Consider the following 26,498-nt stretch of genomic DNA (forward strand, 5'->3'; position numbering starts at 1 on the left):
CATTTAGCATCATTCCAGGAATATTTTTGTGAGTAAAATACCAGTCCTATTGGGATTTCTCCTCCCCACCCACCACAACAAATGGCTCTAGATTAGGGGTGTCAAACTCAATTTCATTGAAGGCTGCATAAGCATTGTGGTTGCCCTCGGGGGGGGGTGACTGTGGCCAGGGTGGGTGTGGCTTACTGGGTGGGCGTGGCCAGATCTACATCGTTCGCATCAAGGGGGCCTGTGGGGGCCTGGTCAGGAGTGGGACAGACCTCTGGCAGAAGAGGATGGGACCAGAGGATGGGACCAGGGCAAGTGCCATGGTCCATGGAGGAGCTTCACTGTTCCTCTCAGGCCATGCGGGGGGAGGGGGCTGGATGGTGGTACCACCACAAAATTGTACATTGGCTCCCAGCCGGCCTGGGCCAGGGCCAAGGCAGTGGGGGCCGTTCCCTCACTGTTTCCAGGATGGCTTCGCGGGCCACATGAAACCACTTCGCGGGCCACATCCGGCCCCCGGGCCTTGTGTTTGGCATGTCTGCTCTAGATGATCCTCTCCAATGTCTTTTTTTTTTTATTTCACCTCATAGTTGCCAAAATGACCCACAGACTTTTGCATAGTACAAGAGATAATGTAACCACATATTGCAGGAGATCTCATAGCCCAGAGGTATATTACACATCAATCACCTTAGAAAATATGAAATTTACCAATAACCCAAAAAGGACAGAAAGAAGAATCTGATCATAAAATCTTTCAGAAATTAGAAGGATTCCACAAGCGAAAAAGTCTAAGGAAATAGGTGAAGTAACCCCAAGATATTAACTTTAAATGCAGAGCTAAAATTCAATTCCCAGACAAGGCCTCCTCCCCCATTTCCTCCATTATTCTGATGTGGTTTACTAGCAAGGTTATTGTCTTGTTTTGTGACATTGTCAAATACTGTGAACCCAGGAGACCAGAGCATAAATTAAGAGGAGTCCTTTTATCCAGGCTACAACAGGATCCTTGTATTATATCTCCCCAAAGACATACTCAAAGGGAGCACACATGTGCCTGAAAAGTCGTATTGTTCATTTTAAAATGAAAAGAGCTATTTTGGTGTGTAGCACAATATCTGGGAAAATGAAAGATTTGCAGATTAGATATGTCAGGCAGTTATTAATCAACAGCAATACAGAAATGGGGGAAGGCAAATTAGAAAAAAAAGAGGGGAGGGGATAAATGCCTGACTGTAAGAAAGATGGATGGCACCTAAGTTACGACAGAAGAGGAAAAAGGAGACCTGATTCTTCTGAAGAATAACATACTTTGTGAAAAAGCCAAATAGATTCTGACACCTTTGAGAACACGGATACATTGAAGCCATACAAGGAAGTCAAATAATAAAATAAAAAAAGCTCTTTTTTAATGCCCTCATCTGTCTGGAAAACACCATGTTGGGAAGGATGGTATAATGAGAAAGAAGAGGGGAGAAAAAAAAACAAGTACAAAAGCTATTTCATAGGAAAAATGCAAAGCAATAAAACATCTGTAATGCTAACTTAATAAAATATACAAGTCCTGATTAGAAAACCGTAAAACATGACAATTAATGCAAACAAAATCTATGAAAATTGCATTAAAACAAAATGATAGGATCCAAAAACCCTCCTTTCTCTCTCTCCCCCCTCCACCCTCTGGTAATGGAGCTCAACCTAAGAAGATCAATATGGAAACCAATGCAGACTTCCTTCTGTGCATCAGGATTGTAACTCCTAAATTCAACATGTATCCAAAACTGGATTGAACTGTGTATTTAGTAGAAATACTTTTAATGAAGAGTGTATATATAAGACCATGAAAATACCCATTCTAAAGTGGAATCACATATTATCATTGTCAGCATCACCATCTAGGTTTCATGTAGTTTCTCACTTCAGTGGAGACTAGGCAGTTGACAGAACATAATACTAAGTTAAAACAATTAAAAATATAAACAAAACCAAACAAGACACCCAGGACTAAAAACAACCAAAAAACCCTCACAAAGCATGACAAGAACCTCCTCCACTTTCCCCAACACAGGTCTGGAACCTAATGCAGGTTTTAAGGAGGTTGGGCATACACAAGAGAGGGGGTACAAATTCATATCTCTGGAGGGATGCTGTTTCAGAAGGTGCGGCTGTGACTGGTTCTGAGAAGAATGAGACACGAACAGAGGTGGAAACAGATAATGTCTCAGATAGAGAAAGACAGAGGGAGATGTAGAATAGTTGAAATTATACTATGTAAGGTATTATTATGTTATGTGACAATTGATGATGTGTTCTAGTCCAAAGGAAGAGAAATGCTAACCTTCTGGGTCTATCTGTTTGTTTACAAGAAATTAAGTTTTAGTCATGAGAGTCAGTAGCGAAGGAGAAGTAAGGCTAGAATCAATTATCTACAGCACATATGAACTACTGGAAATCCATACACCTTGTCTCTCTTGATGTATGTTCTGCTCGCTTCCTGCTCTAGTCCAATGACAAAGAAAATAGGTGATAGCAAATGGAACAACTGTTTTATCCCACTAATCCCTTCCAAAATTCTCAGCTGCTTTGATCACATGTCTTGACATTTCCTTTGGGTAAAACTTCGAATTCGTTTCAGAGCCTGCAGATATACTTTCCTTTTTGATAAGACTCATGTTTACTTTCTCCAGTGTCCAAGTGGACCAAAAAATTTAAATATTTCTGCCCTTTCTTTTTGTGTGTGATCCTACTACGGAATTTCTAAAATTCACTTCACACAGCAGTCACACAAAATATTTGAAGTGAGGGGTCCCTTGATTGTTGGTCTGATGTTAACCTTGGTATTAATCTATGCTCATCTGGGTGTTGATTGCTTGTGGGAAGGTGTTGTGATCTTTTTGTTTCCTTTTTGAATTGTAGATGTTGTTTATGACTATGTGTCTGTTGATGACTAATTTGTCAGCGTGCCAGGCATCTAGAAATTCCCTAGCATTATTTTAAAATTCAAAATACTTGATGTAAAACTAAATGTAACTTTATATGATTATTTGCAAGCATCTTTATTTTCATATCCTAACATGAATTCAATCTGGACAAAGATAAAAAAAATAGGATGTAGAGGTGAAAAGAAGTTGAGGCTAAAGTAAGTGTAGGAATGGAATGACCTAGATTTGTAAGGGCACATAATATTGTACTGCTAAAATGAACAAAGTTGGGTCATATGATTCACCAATGAACAAGTCATCTTTACAAAGTCTGGCAGAGGAAAGGAATCAAAGAACATTTTGGTGGATGGAATGACAACATTATTAAATTGGCAAAGCAAGTTATACTGATTCTCAAGAGGATTAAATTAAGTTATAAGAAAAACAGTTTGAAAACACAGAAAGGGATGGGAGAAGAAATAAATAACTCATATGGGGAAATATAGAAGAAAAACATAAATAGGAGCTTATGAAACTAAGAAAACCAAAGTACACTCTAGATGTCATGAAAAATCAGATAATAAGGTAATAATATGAAGCGTGGTGACAAAGATCACTCCAGTGGAGAATTTAATGTTGGCTAAGTGTTTATTGTTCATCAGTTGGGAATATAGAAAAAAGTGAAAAAGCACTTGCTTCTGTTTAAGGAGAATGTTCCAATGTTTGTCACCTTACAGCAACTCCCTAGTAATTCTGAGATACGTATTCAGGAGAAATAACATACAGACAAAAACTTGACATCATTCCATTACTCAGAATTATCTGGAGATAGTATGAAGAAAAAAAAGCTTGGGTTGATAAATGGAATACAAATTAATCTTGTTCACCTCTGAAAAGAATGCACGTTTCTATTGGTGTTTTGTACAGAATATGTGGCCATGTCTGAAGGCAGGCCAGGATCAAGTCTGACCCACCTTCAGTATGAGACAGCATTGCGGGGGTGTATTTTTGCAGAACAGTGATAGTGGATTGGCACATGTCCTTCCTTCCTTCCTTCCTTCCTTCCTTCCTTCCTTCCTTCCTTCCTTCCTTCCTTCCCTCCCTCCTTCCTTCCTTCCTTCCTTCCTTCCTTCCCTCCTTCCTCCCACCCACCCACCCACACCTTGTAACATAGACTAATTAAGATGTGATAGAAAGACCATATGATCTTGGCAACTAATTGTACAGCAACTGCTGACGATGTCTGTCTGTCTGTCTGTCTGTCTGTCTGTCTGTCTGTCTGTCTGTCTGTCTGTCTGTCTGTCTGTCTGTCTGTCTGTCTGTCTGTCTGTCTGTCTGTCTGTCTATCTATCTATCTATCTATCTATCTATCTATCTATCTATCTATCTATCTATCTACTTACCTATCTATTTTACACACACCCATAAACACACACAGATGCACAGTATAAAAGCCTGACTACGGCTCCTTGGCAATAGTAAAAACCCCTCCTCTTGGCAATTTCTCCCTTTGGCAAGATGCTTTAGTCCATCCCATAAGTCAATCTTAACAGCAAATCTGATCTTGATCCCTTTTAGTCACATTCAATCCTTCTATCGGTTTCCTAATGTCAATAGAAACCTGTCCAACTTGATTTTGCTTGCTTATCTAGGTAGGGTGTAACTTCCACTAGCTCCATTTCATATCTGAAAACTGATAATCCTCCACTTATGAAAGAGATTGTATTTGGCAGAACAACAGCCATGATGGCCCCAAAGAATGATATTAAAGGCAACGGAGAAAAGGAATTTATTTAAGAGAAAATAAAATATTTTGGAATTTGTTCCATGAGTGAGACAATCTACACATTGACAGAATGTAATAGCTGTAAATGAATCAGTTGCACAAATTTTCCATGTATTTGCCCAGAAGACAGAATACAAAGTCAACAAAATTCATCCTTAAAAGGTCTAGTATGTTCTATAAAATGCTTTTTCTAAACATGCATTCTATTCAATGCACTTTAAACAAGTATTTTTTTTTTCCTTTTAGCTGAGACCTATGCTAGATCTATGACCAGCTGACATGTGGAGCTTATTTTGGGAGGCAATGAAATTTGTAAATCTTGACTTCCTCAAGCATGCCTAACAGATATACATCTAACCACCACCACCACCACAATAATAATAATATTGCACAAACTGAGTACAAATTGGAACAATAGTGCATTGGAACATCTGCAAGAAATACCATTTGCTTGCAAGCAAGAACTGATGAGACCACAATATACTGTAGACAAAATAGAAGAAAATGAAGAAGGTAAAGTGCTCTTGGACTTTAGAATACAAACAGACAAGAACCTGCCATGTGACACCGCAGACTTAACAATTATTGATAAGAAAGGCAAAGAAGTCTGGAAAGTGAGGATTGCAGTACCTGGAGGCAATAGAAAAGAAGAGAAAGAACTGGAGAAAATCACAAAATACAGAGATCTGCAAATAGAAGAACTGTGGCGAAACAAAACAAAGATAGTACCAACAATGCTAGGTGACTTGGGTGCAATCCCAAACCATCTGGAGCATCATGTGAACACTATAAGCACTGACAAAATCACCACCAGTCAATTGCAAAAGGCAACTTTACTTGGAACAGCTTACATCCAGCGAGATACCTTTAACCAGTGATGGGATTGAAATATGTGAACAACCAGTTCTCTGTGTGGATGCCGCTTCTGGAAGTTAGAAATTAGCTACCGGTTCTGCCGAAGTGGTGCGAACCAGCTGAATCCCAACACTGACTTTAACACCATTAAATAACATCTGCCTGGCCCAGACTCTTGGGAAGGACTTGATAGGTGGCTAAAAACACAGTCTAGGCCAGAGGTCTCCAACCTTTTGGCCACCAGGCACCGGTTACGTGGAGAGAAATTTTTCCGTTGACTGGAGGGGCATGGTTTTGTGTGCTGCCTGCATCCTGTGGATGGGGCTTTCCTTGTTTGTGTGAATCAGTTGCTGGCATGCTGCGGCCCAGGGGTTGGGGACCCCTGGTCTAGGCATCTGGCTGACTGAGCAACCAATAACAGTAATAATAATTGTAAACATTTTCTTTGCAGTCTTCTTTGCAATTTTGTGCTGGTATTTTTAAGTAGAATTCTCCAGTATTATTCATGTAGATTCTTTGCAACTAAAGGCAGCTTATTTAATGCATTTCTTGCATTTATAAATTTCTCCCCCACCTATCAGGTGCCCAGGGCTATGTACAATAAAAAACAATTAAAGCTCACCATAAATTCAAGAAGTAAGGGAGCCAAAGACGTTTAATATGCTTTCAGAACAACATTAAAATAAGGAAGTTTGCTTATTCTGTCGTTCTGGTTATCAGACTCGCAAAACAATATTGAAAAGTGAATTTGGATTGACTTCGTTTTTGTCCCAGGGAGAGCACTACAATCAGGATGCTGCTAATAAAAAGGCCCTGTTTTAAATAGCCATCAACCTAGCTCTCTGGCTGGTGGGGCACAAGTAGGACTATGGGTCAGAGAGGGGGGAAAATTTCATTGGGCAATATGTAAGATGTGCATAATGAAAGTTTTCTCTTTTCATTCCAAGGCCCAGTTCAACACATTTTTGAAATGATTTGTAATTGCGCCATGAGCTAAGAATGTAATCATTCTTAGAAAGATTACAAAAGGGAACAGAAAATAAAGCAGCCAAGTACAGCAATGCCTTTAAATACATCCCCGTCATTTCTAATGATTCCAAGTGTGGCTTTATGCATAACTCTATGGTGAATTCCATCTTTGGAGAACTGGTCACTAAGCTGGCAAAACAATACTGATATAGAAGGATTGGTTCCTTTTTTTATCCCGGAATACCACAATCAGCACTTGTGTGTTTTTGATCATCACACTTGCAAAATAGTATTATAGAGCTGGACGGGCAACCAAGATGATTAATGGGCCACAGAAACTACCTGATAAGAAACATGATCATGTCTGGGATTTTTTAGTCTGAAGTAAACATCATAATTGGTATATCAAAAGTACATAGTAGGAAAAATGTTTACGGAAGGAATCTAAAGTGGCAAGTAAAATGGAGTAAACAGTTGCAAAATATACTGTACATATATGGGGGGGAAATTAGAGTAATAATAATAATAATGATAAAGTTGGAAGGGACCATGGAGGTCATCTAGTCCAACCCCCTGCTCAGGCAGGAAACCCTATACCATTTCGGACAAATGGCTGTCCAGTTTCTTCTTAAAAACTTCCAGTGTTGGCGCATTCACCACTTCTGGAGGCAGGTTGTTCCATTGGTTAATTGTTCTAACTGTCAGGAAGTTTCTCCTTAGTTCTAGGTTGCTTCTCTCTTTGGTTAGTTTCCACCTGTTGCTCCTTGTCCTGCCTTCAGGCACTTTGGAGAATAGCTTGACTCCCTCTTCTTTGTTGCAGCCCCTGAGATATTGGAACACTGCTATCCTGTCCCCCCTCGTCCTTCTCTTCGTTAAACTAGACATACCCAATTCCAGCAACCGTTCCTTATATGTTTTAGCCTCCAGTCCCCTAATCATCTGATGATTTTCCTAGATGATTTTCATGGATTTTGGTATAATGTTTACAAAACATTTGTTAAGAACAGAAAAAAGGACTGTGGAACGAATGCTGTCCTGCCCATTATGATATAAGGAAGTAAGTGTTGGGTACATTTAAAGAAACATAAAAAAAAATAAGCTGAACACAGTAGAAACGGGCTACTTAAGAAATAATAAAACAAGAAGGGAGAGGGTTTAGAATGATGCAGATGGATTAAATACAAAAGCGAGTGATCAATATGAAAGAAAAACATTGAACTACTTTGTTTTTATACAGAGAGAACGAATGAAAACTGCACTGCAAACAAATTTCCAAAGAAAAGAGTGAATGGGCTAGGGGAAAGGGGAAGGGAAAGAAATAGAACCAATCAGACAAAAAAAAAATATGGTTGTATGAAATTGTGGAAACCTCAAAAATGGAGAGCTGAGAAGCTTAAAGAACAAAAGGCAGTGTATGGACAGAGTAGGGATGTGAAAACAAGGATGCTTTTGGTGTTTTGCCTTTTACAGTATTCGGGCTTGTTGTTGTCACTCACTAAAACCATATATTTTGAAACTTGGGACTAATAAAAGTATGTGCTTCTCCACACAGTTAAACTGTGAAATTTGCTACAATTAGATGTGATGACAGATGATTTAAAATCAGGACAGAAAGCCAATTCGAGGTAATGGCTAAAGGCATCAGACTAGAAACCAGAAGACCATGAGTCATCCCTGCCTTAGGAGAGCCTGTATTGTGGTTAAGGCATTGAACTAGAAATTGGGAGATTGTGGGTTCTAGTTTTGCCTTAGGCATGAAATCAGCTATTGTTGGGCCATTCACTTCCAAAATCTGCAGGGACCATCCAGGCAGTTGCCAGGAGTCAACACTGACTCGAAGGTACACACAGACCGACCCACAGGACTCCTACCTTGAGTACAAAGTCAGTTGAGTAATTTTGGACTTCTTCTCTCTGAGCTGGAGGAAGAAGATAATGGCAAGCCACTTCTGAAAAAGTTGGCAAGAAAACTGCAGGGACTAGTTCAGGCAATCAACAAGAGTCAGGACTGACTTGGGACACAGAAATAAAGCAGAACCAGACAGATTAAGGGATAGGTCTATGAATAGATTTTAGCAGGGCTTTTTTTTTGTCATAGAATGCCCAGAACGGAGTTCCGGCACCTTTTTTGGATGGAACCTTGTAGGGTAAGCAAGGTGGGTTGTATGAAGTGTGTGAGTTCCGGCACCTTTTTTTTCTACGAAAAAAGCACTGGATTTTAGTCTGGATGGCTGTATTCTTTTTTTCTGCCTCATAAGCAGTATAAATTAAATTCCAGCTGCTGAGAACCAAAACTGGAAAAGGACGATCATCTTCTTGTTCATATTTGTCAGCTTCTTAAAATGTTTCTGGTTGGAATGGTGGACTAGATAAATTGTTGGTCTCATTCAGTAGAACTCTTCTTACCCCCTTTTTTTTCTTTTTAACAAAAATGCTATTGTAGAACCTGTTAGGTGGGAAATGAGGTCAGGATCACTTAATACAGATAGTTTATAAAATAATTAGATTTTAAAATAATTCTTCTCAAGGAATAAACTTAATCAATAGGCATTACAGTAATTTCTCGATCCATCCTGGCTCAATTTTTAAGTAGCGATGGTGATTAGAAAGCGTATTTATTCATAAGAATATTGAGCGTTGTAAAATTCAGTGTGCTGTAGTAGTCAACGTACCACATTAGGATTGGGAAGAACAATGTTCAGATTTGCCTTTAGCAATAGAAAGTGAGGGCCACTTTCTCCCAATCTAGCCCATTTTACAGGACTTGTGATATATGGATAAAATAAAGGCAAGTGCAACTCAGCCACTTGGAATTCCTGAAGAAGAGGTGGAATATAGATGTAAAAGACAGAAATGCTGTTGGAATGCTGATGTTTTGAAACTATTTTCCTTGCTGTTTCATGGATTTCTTTTATTTTGGTTGTTATTTTATCGGGCTGTTATTTTATTGGTTGTTATTTTAACCAGCTGTTATTCTTTTAAAAGTATTATTTCTATTTTTTAAAATTTGTAATCTGTTTCCGCCCAATCTCTTCTTTTAATTGTTATATCAGGAGGCAATCTTTGCTCTGTTCAAACTCTTGTTTACATGTCCATCTAATTGTTCAATTCTAATTGTTCAATTGTTCAAAAATGCCAAATATAAACCTATCTCTCTCTCTCTCTCTTTCTCTCCCCTCCCTCTGTGTATTTGTCTTTATCTGCTCTTTCACTTCTCCTCAATTTTTTTTTTCAATTCTCAGTTTCATCTGCCATGGCAAAGTTAGCCCTCAGTGAAACTGCAGGTGTTTCTCTCCCTGATGATTTCATCAATATTTTTCCTGCAAGGAAAAGTAAACTGTAAAACCCCTAAAGTGACAATGCCTTTGAAAGCACCAAGCGCTCTCAAAATAAATAAAGAACAATATTTGTTTGGTGTTTTCATGTGCAAAGAATGTTTTCATGTACACAGAGAAAAGACATGAAGATACAGTGGTATCAGAAAACTATTGTTTGGAATAGCAATATTATGTAAATTACTAGCAGCTGAGATAGGAAGTACAATGATACACAACCAGACAATAGTCGTATGTCACTATTCCTTTTACAACACGGTAAAGTGCATAAGGGAAAAATGTCAAGGATCACACAACATGAAAAACCTAAGACTCACTTTCACAGGTCATCTTCTGTTCCATCTGAGGCCAACATACAATGCTTGTATAAATTAATCTAGCATCCCTGGAAATAGAAACCCACACTACAGCGATATACAGTTCATTTTAAGCATAACTTTGATTTTGGTATTTTACTACAGAGGTCCCCAACCTTTTGGGTTCCAGGGACCGGTTACATGGAGAGAGGTTTTTCCGTGGACCGGATGGGGCGTGGTTTTGTGTGCTGCCTGCATCCTGCGGATGGGGCTTTCCTTGTTTGTGTGGACTGGTTGCTGGCATGCTGAGGCCTGGTACTGGTCCATGGACTGGGGGTTGGGGACCCCTGTTTTACTGCATGTGTTGTATAAATAGCCTAATACAAATCTCAATTTCTAGTCATCTAAATAGTGGCCTAAACACAGAAACCATGAATTTTAGTAACTTTAGTCAATACGAATCTACAGGTAGTCCTCAACTTTTAGTCATAATTGGGACCAGAATTTTCCCTCCTAGCAAGGTGGTTGTTAAATGAGTTGTGTTCAATTTCAAGCTATTTTGCCACCAGTTGGTAAACAAATCATTGCAGTTGTTAAGTGAATCATGCAGTCGTTAAGCAAGTCCAGGTTCTTCCCCCATTGATTGTGCTTGTTGGAAGCCAGGTTCGCATGTGGCAAATCACCTCATCCTGGGATACTGCAACCGTTGTATGTACAAGGCAATTGCAAAGCACCCAAATTCTGACTGTGGGGATGCAGTGATGGGGCTGTAAGTCTGAGGACCAGTCATAAATGCCTTTTTTCAGTTCTGCTGTAACTTTGCACAGTGACTAAATAAAGTTGAGGATTATGTATATAAGATTATTGACACACCAGCCACATACCCACAGAACGAAATACAATCATAAATGCAAAAATCTTGTTTTGTGAAGGATGCTCTTCACTTATTCTTACCTTCACTGCCGGGATGGGCTTCTTTGGAACAAAGCACTTTCTCTCAATCTGGGAAAGGAGGCTGCTCTGTCCTTTTAGTTTCAGCTTATTTTCGGCTATTATCTTCTTTCGTTGCTCAAGGTAGGGGCCAAAGCTGGGAAGTTTCTATAAGAAACAGGAAGTATGTAATTACCGCTACCATCACGGCAGTCTTCTACAAACAAAGCTGAGACCCCCATCCCAGGTTTTTAGTTGTAGGCATATTATATTGAGGATTTGAAAGCTAAGCCAATCTCTTCTTCTCTTTGTGTTTCAGGATTTTTTTTAAAATTTAAACAGCCGCATGTATATTTTGCTAACTAATCAAGTATCCACATTCCCTTTTAAAGTATTGTGGGAGGAGAGCACCCCCTCCCCCAGAGAAAGAAATATTTTGAGAATATAAAAAAGCATAATATTATATTTCCCAAAGGAATACAGTAATGGAGAAAGAAAATCTTAAAAGACAGAAACCAGCCCCTCTCCCCCAGGCAGAGGCCAAGTCTGTAGAAATGCAGATTTGACAATCCTATTCAGAAAGGCTGGAGCCAGGAGGCTAGAAGCTGATGAGATTAGGAAGACAAAGTCCCCTAAAATCTACATGCCCCACCCAAACTCTAAAGACATGACCTTTAGGACATAATAGGATTAACCCACCACCATCAGAATACAAAAAGGGCACACTCAGACTCAGGTCAAAGTACATGACACAGGAAATACAAAGGCTCAAACAGGAACAAGTCCAAACACAAAAGCCCAAGAAGGTATAAAAACCCATCATTCCCAGCTACATGCGGTCAGCTTTCCCAGAGCCACATTTCTGTCTGGCTCTGATCTTCAATAAACTACAACCTTCTTTCTAAAGCAGTCTCCATTTTGTTTATTCCCAGCTTGGACTGGACCCTGATGAAGATTTGTCTCTCAACAGTATTTTGGATTTTTTTAAAAATTGTAAATGCTGAATGTGGAGTTGGGTTTGAGGGAAAGGTAGATGACCTTGTTACATCTCACATAAGCCTAGCTGATCGGCATTTTGCCCAGAGAGCTGAGCTATGAACATATAGAGCTAGCCTCCCCACTTCACAAATTTAGCACTTAAGATAAAGGATTGCATTGAACAAGATATTATAAGCAAGTTTCCACAATGCTAAACTATATATTTTGCCTGGACATTATACATGCTTTATATATATAACCAAGAATTGTAATTCTTCCTATTGTCTGTCATTTTTATAGTTCTTAGTTGACAAGCAGACGTCCCTCGTGAATCTTGGGCTGAGACCTCAGAAGTATTAAGATGTATAACAATTACTAGAAAGAACTCAGGAGTATTAGAATGTACTACAAGTGCTGTAGAAAATCATGTGGTCAACAGAAGATAAAATCCAGCTTGAACGAGAACAAAGCAAGAAAGATCTTAGAAACATACATGAAAAGAAATTTGCTTTTATCCATGACTAAGCTGTTAAATGGGATGTTTGTTCCATTAATGGAAAAGGGAAAACTTTTGAACTGAAGAAATACTATCAACATTTGATGCAGGTTAGAATGAAATCAGAGGAAGATATGATTAGATTATGTGTGTGTGTGTGTGTGTGTAGAACATAAGAGAATAGTGAGTCACAAGTATTCATCTGGGTCTTTCTGAAATAACTTTTATTCTTAAACATTACATGCTACACAATGATGAGGTACAAGACATTCTTTTATAGCTCATTATGATACCAACACCAACAACACAGCAAGTAAAAGATATTTTAGATAATTAATTCCAAAAATACTATAATTCCAAGTAAATGACATCAGTTTAATTTCTGTTAGACAGCAAACCATTCAAGGCACCTGACAAAATTTAAAAATAAGAACAGGATATAAAATGTTCAAAATAAAATAATGATAAATGTTAAAATTGGGTAACAAGTAAAGACCTGCTGAAAAGAGGTGTTTTTATAGATTCCCTAAACACTGAGAGAGAGGGACCAATCACAGCCCCAAAAGAAGTGAGCAGGAACAAAGGTAGAGAAAACCATCACTTCTGATCTTAACAATTGGACAGATTCATCATGGGAGAAGCAGTCCCTTAATTGTCAGGTTTTAAGCCAGTTTGGTTTTTTTGATTCAATATTACCATTTTAAATTATCCTTGGGAAGGAATTGATAACCAGTGCCTATGATTCAGAGGAGGTATCTGATCCTGTTCTTGCAGTAGTCAGCAACGTCCAGATATTTTCAAACTTAGCCCCAAATGAAACATGTTGCTGGAATAAGGATGGGATGTAACCAAAGCATAAATAATTATTGCTAACTCTGTCCAGGGATATGATGGGGTGCTAGACAGAATTGTGCTCCTAATAACCAAAGCCAGTTGCAAACCCAGCTGACAGCTGATGATCAAATTGCTCTCACAGACTATGAATCTGCTTTTCCAAATACAGTGAAACAGTGTTGTCTGAAATAGTACCCCAATCCAGTTTCTTGCTTAGTTATAACTTCTTCAGCATGTCTGGATTTCATTTAACATATTAGTCTTGATCTACTCTATTGCTGAACTTAGGCAATGTTCAGGTTGCTTTCCTGAAATGGCAAGAAAAAGTAGAATAGAGCATCATCAGCTCTGATGATGACAATTTTGATGACAACTCAGAAACTCTAGTTGACATTCACTGTCAGTTCCCTAAATAGAGTACTGAGTAATATAGGGAATAATATGGTATTCTGTGAGACACCATAGGCCAAAGGCCTACTTGTCAAACTGTCCCCAGGACCATTTTGTTCATGTGGTCTGGTTAAATTAGAACTACTGCAACATTGTGATAAGGTGTAATCTTCTAGATCAATGATGGTGAACCTTTTAGAGACTGAGTGCCCAAACTGTAATCCAAAACCCACTTATGCATCGTGGGGTGCCGGGTGGGTGTGGCCCATTGGGTGGGCGCAGCTGCAGTGGTAACAGCAGACTGGGTGGGACTAAAAAGTTCAATCAATCAATTCCAACTTTGCAAGATTTTTTTTCCCGCGAGAAGTTGAAATTGATTGATTGATTGAACTTTTTTTATTTTTGCACACGGCGGTGGAGGCCTAAAGTGAAAAGGTTTTATAAAACCCAGCTGAAGGCCTAGGACTGGGGTGTCGGCGCGCATGCCCACAGAGAGGGCTCTGGGTGCCACCTCTGGCACCCGTGCCATAGGTTCGCCACCACTGTTCTAGATAGTCCACTAACTAGATAGCTTAATGATGCTAAAAATGGTCAAAATGTCAAAACAGAAAGAGAAACAAAAACTAGAAGATCATGCCAAACCAATCTTATTTCATTCTTTGACAAAGTGACTAAATTAGTAGACCAGAAAAATTCTATGGACATAGTATACTTAGACTTCAGCAAGGCATTTGACAAAGTAGACCACAACCTACTTCTTGGTAAGCTAGAAAAATGTGGGATACACAGCATCACCACCAGATGGATTTGTAACTGGCTGACAAACCATACTCAATGAGTAGTCCTTAATGGTACAACATCTACATGGAGGAAAGTAAGCAGTGGGGTACCACACTGTCTTAGGCTCAGTACTCTTCAATATCTTCATAAATGACTTAGATGAGGGAATAGAAGGGGAACTCATCAAATTTGCAGATGACACTAAGGTGGCAGGAAGAACCAACACCCCAGAAAACAAGCTCAGGATCCAAAAAGATCTTGACAGACTTGAACAATGGGCCCTATCCAACAAAATGAAATTTAATGTGGAGAAAAGCAAGGTTTTATACCTGGGCAGGGAAAACCAAAGGTACAAGTACAGATCAGGCGAACCTGGCTCAAAAACAGTAACTGTGAGAGGGACCTTGGAGTCCTAGTGGACAATCACTTAAAATTGAAACAACAGTGTGTGGCAGCAACCAAAAAAGTTAATACAATCCTTGGTTGTATAAACAGAGGCATAAAATCAAAATCACGCGAAGTATTAGTACCCCTTTATAAAGCCTTAGTAAGACCACACCTGGAAAACTGTATCCAGTTTTGGTCACCACATTACAAAAAAAGATGTTGAGAGTTTGGAAAAAAGTACAAAAAAGAGCAATTAAGGTGATTAAGAGCCTGGAGACAAAAAGATATGAAGAATGGTTGCAGGATTTGGGTTTGGCTAGTCTAGAGAAAAGAAGGACTGGTGGGGGGGACATAATAGCAGTATTCCAGTATTTGAGAGGTTGCCCCAAAGAGGAGGGGGTCAATTTATTTTCCAAAGCACCAGAGGGCAGGACAAGAAACAATGGATGGAAATTAATCAAGGAGAGAAGCAATATGGAATTAAGGAGAAACTTCCTAACAGCGAGGACAATTAACCAGTGGAACAGCTTGCCTTCAGATGTTGTGGGTGCTTCACCACTGGAAGTTTTTAAGAGACTGGACAGTCACTTGTCTAAAATGGTATAGGACAGACATGTCAAACTCATGACGTCACATGACATCCCCAGACATATCGGGACTATTTTGCCATTGCCGGCAATGGGGTGGGCGCGGCTCCAGTATGATGAAACCGGCCTGCGGGCCGGCAGTTTGACACCCCTGGTATAGGATCTCCTGCTTGAATAGGGAGCTGGACTAGAAGACCTCCAAAGACCCTTTCAGCTCTATTCTGATTCTGATTTAGGGCTATGAAGATGACCAAAATAATTTCAGAACTATATCTTGCCAAAGGATCAAGTGAAATGGATCCAGAAAATCAACTTACTTACTTGTTTATTTATTTATTGACTTACTTTATTTATTTATGTATGAATGCATATATTTATTTATTTTTCCTATTTCTTAACTGCCCACCTGCCTCAGATATGTGTGGATTTATAAGGACACCTATTCTTCCTATAGGGAGGTATTGATCATCAGCCTCAATCATATTGTTAATTCCATCCATCAGGAGAGCTGGCAGGTAAGTAAAGATGTAGTGGCTATTTTCTGCCTTACGCTTGTCCATATATCTAACAAGCATTCTCATTCCAAAATAATAGAAACAGGCACGTGCCAAGGTTATAACCCTATGAGTTGCCTCAATGCTACAATTTCCATCCTTTCCATATTTTTATGCAATGTTATGATGCAAATATGAAAGGACATCAAAAAGGACATTTTGTAACTAGACATCCTTTTGGCTAGGCACCTATACCTCCAGCAAATTGCTTCCACAGATTACAACTTTAATATTCAGATACGTTCCCCGGACCATTTCTGTATTCCTTTCTTTTTGTCACCATGCTTCATTTACATAATTCTGAAAAGTTTTTTCAATATGTCATTTTCCCCAAGTTTTAGCTACAAACTGAAGTATTACTGAGATTTTTGCATTATCCCAGTCATGGTAAAAATATGTAATACAGACTGCAAGATTTGGGATGCAGGAAACTGGTAAGTGTAACAGTGTAAAAATGATCCTATAGAACAATACGTTTGTACATTTGACTCAGTACATTTCAGAGTTGGAAGTTCTGAAGTTGAACATTTATTAAAAGTCTTGTATATATAAATAAATACTTCTACAATGAAAAATGACACATGTTTATTTTCATATTAGCAGGAAAATGAATTCAGTGAATAGATATGCTGTAGAACTTGGAGAAGCAAACCCATTTACTCAGTATTTTATTTTTTCTTCTCCTTGCAGCAAATGGATTTGCCACAAAACTTTATAAAGCACGGTCTTAGATTATTTTGACATGGCAGTTAGAGGGATATTGGATATGTTAATATAATAGTAGTAAGTTCCATGCAAACTCTAGAAAGTGCTAATTTTATTAATTTCACTGTTTGACCTCACTGAGCTTAATCTTTAGCCTACGGTCTTGCTTTCACATAATGCAGTAATGGAGAAGAATGCTAAATTTCAAATACTGCCAGAATGCTGGTTCCAATTTCTGAACACACCAGTGCCCACAGATAATGACAATATGTCAACTGGATAAAGCCAGCTTCAACTCAGGAAGGTAATCATGATATTTGATCTACCAAATAGTGTTATGAATCCAAACAAGTTGTTAGTTTTGGCTTCTTCCTTGAAAATGGCACATGCTGTGGGACAACCTCATCTCCCTTTTTACTATCTGGAAATATTTAATCAAACTAAGTAAGCCAAGTTAAATAACAATTTCATAGTCATTTAATGCAATTCACTATCACTTTCAGGATAACTCGATGTATCGCATTAAATACACATTTCTTGCACTGACAAGCCTATGTCTAATTCCTGTCTTCTCACCCAACAGTTCACATTGAAATTTACTTTTATTGTTTATTATTAATAATTTCATGACAATCCAAGCAAGCTAAAACTGTATTTTGCCCACAAAGTGAGAAATGAAGTGAGTTTATGCAAAATAATTCACATATCAAGGCTTCTATTGAATGAGAATCAGGTGTTTTGAAACAATTTTTTACCGCTACCTGAATTCCTACTTAGGTTTAAACAAAATCTCATCAACTTCTTTAAAAAAGAAGAAGAGGAAAATAGAAAAGAAAGACTACTTAAATGGAGAAATCCCATAGAAGGAAGAATTCTATAAAATGTCCCAATATTAACTTCATCATGCACCAGACCACTGTGAAATCTAAGAGCCATGCATTAGTCTGATTTAGATGAACGTTGACAAAAAAATAAGCTTTTTAGGAAGCAATGGTTTTTCCAATAGTGATGAGGATAGACAAGCAGCTCCTGTTATAGCTGAAGTATATTTAAATAAGGGAAGGCTTAACAAGAACCATTACTGTATCTAAGAACAACTGAGCAGAATACAGGCACAATACTTGGCCTCTGCCATTGAGCTTGAACAATCTGGAACACCTACAAATACATGAGTGAAAGTATCAGACTGCCTGAAATTACTTAAAATACAACCAATCGAAATGCAGTAGAGGTAAGACAAGCATCGGCTATAAAAATATCTTCAAGAGTTCAGTTAGGCTGCTGGAATTCTACCATTATAAATCCTTGCTCCTTGAATTTCTCTTATCTAGTTACCTTGGCATTCCGGCTGTTTTACAGCTTATTGATTTATGTTGTGGCTCCTGTTTCTCTCACTTCATTCCTGTGGTCTAGCTTTGATCTTGAGAGAGTTTACAGACTATTATGTGCCTTTCCTGCCTTTGTTTGTATAAGTTCAGCAGGCATTAAGTAAAATGCAAAGCACAACGGAAGACACCCTTAATTTTGAAATCATATGATGGAATCTCTGTCACCTATTACCAATCCTCCAAATATTTATTGGCTTTAGACTTCAAAAAATTACTTTTGGATGTTTTATTATACTTGCTTTCGGTAACAGCTGCAGCCTAAATAAACAGGATAAATATCTTCAAAGACCATCTGATGCACTGGCAGCTATCAAAACAATTCAATTATATCTGCTTTTCAAAATGGATTAATCGTATTTTCAAGAAGATATATGAAAAGCTAGTGCCAGCCTGCTTTGAATTTTATTGGGAAAAAAAGTGGTTGGACAGAGTGGTACCTTCAAAATGTCTTAGTGGTCATATAATGTTGTAAAACATCAGTGTAATATTTTTGTTATTATAAACAACATTTTTGTTGAGAGACAAAATGTAAGACATATGGAATCTGGGCATGCTGATAACAGTAGCAGTTAGTAGATAATAAGAGTACTTAGGATTTTTTTAATGCTCATCCTGCTTTATAAGAAACGATTGTGCAAAGTAGATGAATACTATTGTTCCCTTATTGCATAGAGCAGAGGTTCTCAACCTATGGGTCGCGACCCCATTTGGGGTCGATCGACCATTTCACAGGGGTCGCCAAGCAAGGCTGTCCGCCATTTTTTCCCCTTTTCTGGCGGGTGCCTTACCTCCCTTGAGCTGGGCCAGCTGGTGGTCGGCCTGCTCCGTCTCTGCCGCTTGCCAGCTACGCCTCGGCCGGCGCAGGGGGCAGAACCTCGCATGCGTGGCACTCCCGGGCAGGGAAAGTCCTCGACTTACGACCGGTTGGGTAGTCCTCGACTTACGACCGGTTTAGCCCTCAACTTACGACTGGTTTAGTCCTCGACTTACAACCGGTTTAGTCCTCGACTTACGACCAGTTGGGGTCACGGCATTAAAAAGGTTGAGAACCACTGGCATAGAGTGAAGTTATAGTCATGGCAGAAGCGAGATCCATATCATGAATTTAATGGTCCATAGCTCAGATCTGTTAACCAATATAGTATATACAGTATGTATCCCTATATATCTATGTTATTCATTAGTATTCATAATACCTTTTGATGAGAAGCCATGTGGATAGGGAAAGGTCAAATTTCAATAGCAGGTACTGTATCCTTCAAAGATCATTCTTAGGATGACCTTCAGGCCTGTAGAAGGCATTTCTAGAATTGGAAACCTTTCTATTTATTATTTTTACACTAACAGAAGTTGTATCATATGAAACTATCCAACATCAAATGGGGTAGACCAGTTCATCAATTTGGTTTAAGAACCATCGTATAGCATGACACATAGTCTCTCTTTTAATCCAAAGGCAAATCTCTTGCACAACACTTCCAAAAACACTCTTGTGATGAACTGTGCAAATCTCCTGTAACCATTTGATTTTTGTTTAGTATTTCTCAAGGGATTCATTCACTGATGAATTTGTCCTCACTGGATAAGTTAAATCCTGTTCATTTAAAGATAGCCGTATCTATCAGTAGAGCTGTTTCTATCAAGATATAAAAAGCATTAGACTGTCAATAGAGAACTCACAACATAATGAATCAACAATGAAACATTAAGCCAGCAAAGCTTTAAGGTGAATAAGCCAGTTCTGGTTATAATTTATTCACAGATCAATCTAAATTCAATTGAGCATATTATGAACTAGGGATTGGTTACCTAATAGAGATAGCTGAGCAATACCTTCATTTTCAAATTACTGTAATTTCTTATATGTCTGCTCTCCAACATTTATTATATTAAAAGAAGAGAAAAATAACACGACCAATGCTATAGTTTGCTACTATTCTGATATAAAGTAAAGAACTGAAGAAAACTTGGTCTGAATACACAGATATTAAATGTTACTTATAATAACATTAATATTTATATGTTACTTATAAGTAAGGGTGTAGGTTTACACATTTGTTGTACACAGTATGTTTAAATGTGTATTAAGTATGTGTACACTTTGAGAGCAAGGAACTAAATTTCATTTTTAACGTGTGCCATTGTGCCCACAGTAAAAAAAATGACCATAAAAGTTATCTATCTTATCAATATTATTAACATTTATTATCTCCATTATGAAAAATATATACACAAAATATTTCTATGCAGTAGCCTACATGGATATATTTGTATGTAAAATAAACAGAAAGGAGGAATGCAATAGGCATACTGTGTCAAGGATTACTGCAGATTCCAAAAGGAAAAAATATATAATTCTAAGCAGCAGCATATATTAAGAATATTTGTGATGATTTTGTTTTCTTTATGGTTTGAACACATGCCAGGTAACCTTTTATATATATAAAAAAAGAATGCTGTTGGCATCTTAAAATATTTTCACTTTTTGTTGTTTTAAATAATAGCCATTGAGTGTGTAGAATCAGCTCTTCTGCCTGATCTTCTGAAATGTCATAGCTTAAAAAAAACAGGTGTCTCAGAAGTGCTTTCTGGTTTTTTTTTTTGTTTTGATTCCTTTCAAGGAATATTTTTTTTATAAAAAAATAGTTTCTTGAGTATAAAAATTAAAATCAATTTTTTAAAAAAATCTCATGTTCTTTTCCCTCAGTCTTTTATTAATAACTTCTCTGTCTGTATTTTCTCTGCTCATTTCTATCCCTAATGGGGAAAAACCCTCTTTGGCCTTCCAAGTACATTTTATACATGCACATCCCACTTGGGAATTAAAAAAGAATTCCACTATGAATCTACCATGGTGAAAAGAACTTCGCTGATTCATTTGAATCCCAGAGGATGAACACTAATCAGGATAAAATCCAGCTAGCTATTCAGCTCCATGGTCATTCCAGAGATGCTAGGGAAGAAATATTTCACTTGCTGTCAGCAGATCGGCTTTTAAGAAGTTCAAGTGACAAGAAATACCCCTCCTCCCAAATAATCATTTATTACATTTTAGAAACTAAGGGCAACTTCTTATGGGCTTCCTGATCCACTTTGGGAAACATTTTCTACGATTAAACAGAGGAATACTGACACTGACATCCCTTAAACTCCCCTTAAGATGTTACCTACTCTGGTAACCAAAAGTTCAGAAACCAACCTCCGCCCTCATTTTCTACATTTTTCTTAAATAACCGATTCAACAAACTCTCAAATTTTCCAGTCAAAACTCTATTTGAAAAAGGAGCAGAAAAGCAGATCAGATCATATTCTGGTTCACTTATTTCTAAACCTCATTGTATACATTAGTTTTTAAAGTCATCGTAAATAGAAATATGGTCATGATGCAATATAGGCAATGCATTTATTAAGATGTAGTTCAAGGAACTGATCGATGAATTGGTCACTGAATTTTGCAGATAAGAACATTCAAAGCAAAAATGGAAAGCCCTGCCCCAGTGGAATATCCATAGGCATTCCGACTGAACATCAGTGAAATTCCCCTAGAGGGTGTGCATGCATTATATTTTGCCTACAGAACATCTGTGGAAACTCAAAAGAAAATAAATAAATAAAAAAGCTACATCCCCCCAGATGCTAAATCTAGTAATATAGTGAAATGTAATGGGAAAGTTCTTGCATAGACTCACTTAATAGCTGAACAATAAGGAATGTGGCGTTTCTCCATTAAGAAAATGTGTACATATTATTGATGATCTCACATTCGCTTCTTTGTTGTTTTATTCAAATAGGAATATCTAAGCAGTGGCTTCAAATGATAGTTTGAGAAAATAAGTAGCAGGGTTTTTTTTAACCACAACACCTGCCTCTTTCCCTTCCCTTTCTTGTTTGTTTGTTTGTTTGTTTCCCACCCTTTATTATTTTTATGAAAAAGTCAAAGGTACGAACAATATCTAATAGTCCTTCTTCCTCCTATTTTCCCCACAGTAACAATCCTGTGAGGTGAGTTGGGTTGAGAGTGTGTGACTGGCCCAAAACCACCCAGCTGGCTTTCATGCCTAAGGCAGGACTAGAACTCACAGTCCACTGGTTTCTAGCCTGCAGTCACCTTTGAAACATGAAAAAAAAAAACCATGAGGGAATATTTTTTTGTGGCAGTACACTAGCATTTGGGATTTCAAAGCTGTCTTGTTTGGTCTATCTATTATAAAATATTCACCAAATACATTCACATCACATCAAGAACAGGAACTAAATAGTGTTATGTTCATTTACTTGATAAACACGTGTTCCAAAGTGAATGATTCCTTCATAAGATAAAGTTGGGAGGATCAAGCAATGGGAAGATTTCTACTTCACGAACATCTGGCCACTTGTCATTTTATAGACAATAAGCATTTCATATGAACAGAAGAGACTTGAATTTATCAGGAATCCCTTCAGTAAAGGATGTGTTGAATTTAGATGGCAAACCGGTGGAAAATACACAAAACTAAATCCCTCCTGAAGTCAATGGATTTACTTCTGAGTAAACACATGTGAGATTTGCAATGCACATGATCGTTCTGTGATTTCCATATATTACCATATTCATGACACTGTGAGATGAAAGACACTCCACTTACTCTCTAACCGGAACATAAAAAAGAAATTAAAACACTGGCAAGCACTTTGTCTTCAGTTTGTTGGGCATATACGAGAAAGAGCTTCCCACCCATTTATGTAAATGAAATTCTGACAGTTTAGCAGACTAAGTTGTAGCAAAGATGACAGCAGTCTGTCTCTTAATAAACACCTAACATACTAACAAATGCCACTACTTTCTGCTTTTTCTAAACCCTCATTCTGGGGAAAAAAAGAATGTGCTCTGCTGGGAAAGCTTGTATAAATAGCATCTAGTATTTTAACAAGTAAGGCTTGCAATGCTTTTCTCATGCAGAAGGTAAACAAAAGGAAAAAGCTGTATACTGATTTGACCTTGTGGATTTCATTACATAAATAACACATCTTTCACTTAGGTACTAAAGGTAGTACAGGTAAGAGTTCCTGTTCAGTTTATCTTCAGAGGAGAAACCCTTTTTGGTTGACAGATACTTAAATGAGCCAGAATCATCCAGTGAGCTCTATGATAAAATGGTGAATTTAAGATGGGCCTCAACTGTTTCATCATAGGGGCTGCCTTTACAAAGCTGCCTTTTTATATGCTATGTTTTATGTCAGAAATGATTGACTCTGTACATTGATTTGTCAAGTGCTTTTTTTGTAAAAAAAAAAAAAAAAAAAAAAAAGGGTGCCAGAACTCACACATGTCATACAATCCCGCCTTGCCTACCCTACAAGGTTCCATTCAAAAAAAGGTGCCAGAACTCCGTTCTGGGCGTTCTATGACAAATAAAGCTCTGGATTTGTCTATATATTTACTAATGCTTGTATGTTGTTCCAATAGAAAGCTTTTTTTAAGGCACATTTTGATGCCTTTTCTTTTTTTTTTTAAAAAAAAGAAACCCACTCATCATTTCTGTTACTGAAAAGTAATTAATTCTAATTATTACTAAATTGAAGGTTCTATATACAGTATAAACAAGGGCTAGGATTCCATTGCAAGTTGGTGAGGGCTCATGATTTTGTCACCCGTTGATTCTCTCTTGACACATCCACTGGGCTGGTTTGTGGAAGTACAACAACAACAGCAACAAAATGTAAGCTACCTTGTCAAAATGAGATCAATTTGGAAGATATATGATTGGCTGCTAGGAGGCCATGCTTCAACCTTGCTTCAGCCAGCAATTATGCTAGAAGTTGGAGGAGTGCTATGTTTAGTGAGGAAAATCCCTTAGGAGAATGAAGAGAAGACCGGCCTTCCTACAGACAAGAGGAAGGAGATAGCAGTGAAAGGATTGGGCTCTTCAAATGTTGTTCTGTGGAACTTTGATGGTTCGCCCAAATGCAGCTAATTTTTTGTCACTACAGCTTGTCTTTTGTTCATGGGCTCAGGGGAACTTTTTTTTAAAAAAGTAACATGGCCATAGCCTGAAAAAAATTGAAAACGATAGGTCTAGAACAGGGGTAGGCAACCTTGGCTCTTTTATGACTCGTGGACTTCAACTCCCAGAATTCCTGAGCCAGCTAAGCTGGCTCAGGAATTCTGGGAATTGAAGTCCACGAGTCATAAAAGAGCCAAGGTTGCCTACCCCTGGTCTAGAATAAGCACACATGTAGTAGGAATGAGGAAGAAGAGGAGTTGGAGTAAGACAAGAAATATTCTTCAACAGTAATAGCAATAACACTTAGACTTATATAATGCTTCACAGTGCTTTACAGCTCTCTCTAAGCGGTTTACAGAATCAGCCTATTACCCCCAATAATCTGGGTCCTCATTTTAGTTGTTTATTTTTTATAGTTAATTCCAAAATCTTATAATACCGTCAATATTCCAAATTTATCTGAACCCTTAATAGTCTGTAACTTTCTGAGTTAAAAATCTTATTTAACTTTTTGCTGCATATTCCAAATTCTTTACGTTTTTAAGCTTGTATTTTCCCCCCTTATGTTCAGAGTTGTAGATAAACTCACCCAACAATGAGTTTTAAAACTTGTCCATCTGAAGGTCTCTAATAGCTTTAATATGGTTAATAGGCAATTTCCAAAAGTGACCAGAAAGTGAAGTTTGTGAATTTAGCGTCCATTAAAAGTCTCTGTCATGATTGTGAGCAATATGGTTTTTGATCCCTTTGTCTGCTGGTGGTCAAACACACAGAAAATCATTGTCATGAGGTCTCCTCACAAGGAGCAGCTGTCACAGTGCATGTAATTAATCTTGCATTATCTCCTTATCAAGGGGGGTTCCAAGGAATTGGTCTACTCACCAGTACCTTGGTCTTTACCACAAACATTAAAAGTTCCTCTTTCATGGAGACATTTTTAGTTTGGTATACCTCCTTTATTTTTCTTCTTAAATTTGTACAATCACCATTCTAATATGTATTTTTAATTTTAGATTTTTATTTTGTAAAGGTAATGTAATAATAATAATAATAATAATAATAATAATAATAATAATAATAATAATAATAATAATAATAATAGCATTTCTATAAATGTTGACATACCTCTGACTCCAAATATTCTAAATTTCCTAAATATTTCATCACAGTCTGATAAAAAGCATATGCTATATATATGTTAGGGAACCAATCTACAGCAACAGGCACTCGGACACGAACCAAGCAGACAAGGAGAGCAACCATGAGGGAAGAAATGATTTCCGAGTCTAGGAACACACGGACTGATGCGAGACAGCTAGAAACAATACGGCCAATTGGGGCGGGTAGACCGGTAACTCGCTCCATGAGCAGAGCGCAAAAACGGACGGCCTTATAAGCAAGCTCCCAAAACGCCGGCATTTTACTCTGACGATGTCAGTAGTTAGCCGACGAAAGCTAAGTGCATTAAACAGTTTTGTTTGTATTTTATCCTGGTGTTCAATTGTTTCTTTTGTGTGTGTGTGTGTGTGTGTGTGTGTGTGTGCGCGTATATTTATTTATTTAGCCATGCTTGATAATAGGAAGTCACAAATCCAATTTACAGCATGTCAATCCACTTCAGTACCGCAAGATAAAACAGGACACATTGTGCCATATTGCAAGATAAAAATCAGGAGGTCTTTATATAGCCCTGACTAAAATGTGGGATCCTTAGTGCTCTCTGAACATGATTGTTTTCTTGCTAGCACTGGTGATGTTCCTAGTTGGGTAATGAAATATCTGCAAGAAAATAACCAACCTTGGAGAGCACCAAAGACCCCACAGTTAGAACCTGAGCTACAAATATTTTCTTCTGTCTGTACCTGATGAAATGTCCTTCAGCAATATGGACGAGAGACCATCTTTCAAAACATAGAGGAAAATTGACGAGGGTGATTAGAGGTGGCAGGGCAGGGCAGGGTACTTTAAATAGATCAGAAGCAATGCAATGGGGTGTGTCCCCCCCATGACCATCATCTCCTGTCCAACTTTGTCTGAACTTTAAGCACTAAATAATACAAAGGTACAAAGAATCAAACTTAAAGATAACTTGAATTCATTCATCTGTGGGCTGACTTGCACACTTTCATTCCAAGGAAGCCTTGAAGTTGTTCAAACTGCATCACTCACAGTGACTTTCTGGGTAATAGAGACAGATCAATCAAAAATGCCACTGCTTCCATTCTTTGTTTCCTAAAACCTGTACTAACCATTCAAAGGCCTTCTTTCCAGTTCTGTTGGCAGATTACTTCGGCAGAGAATAGTCTGTTGCAGATGCACTGCAAGTTAATTTATTG

At 38.0% G+C, this 26,498-nt stretch overlaps 1 protein-coding gene across 1 annotated transcript in view; it reads right to left on the minus strand.

The window, feature by feature from the left end:
* DPYD (dihydropyrimidine dehydrogenase) overlaps nucleotides 1–26,498 on the minus strand; it is a 518,537-nt gene that overhangs the window by 10,925 nt on the left and 481,114 nt on the right. The window contains exon 21 of the mRNA XM_015812569.1: nucleotides 11,104–11,247. Within this exon, the coding sequence (XP_015668055.1) occupies nucleotides 11,104–11,247 (144 nt within the window). The remainder of the gene's footprint in view (nucleotides 1–11,103; nucleotides 11,248–26,498) is intronic.

The sequence above is a fragment of the Protobothrops mucrosquamatus genome, unplaced genomic scaffold, assembly GCF_001527695.2.
Source record: "Protobothrops mucrosquamatus isolate PMUCROS unplaced genomic scaffold, P.Mucros_1.0 scaffold96, whole genome shotgun sequence".
Taxonomy (NCBI): Eukaryota; Metazoa; Chordata; class Lepidosauria; order Squamata; family Viperidae; genus Protobothrops; species Protobothrops mucrosquamatus.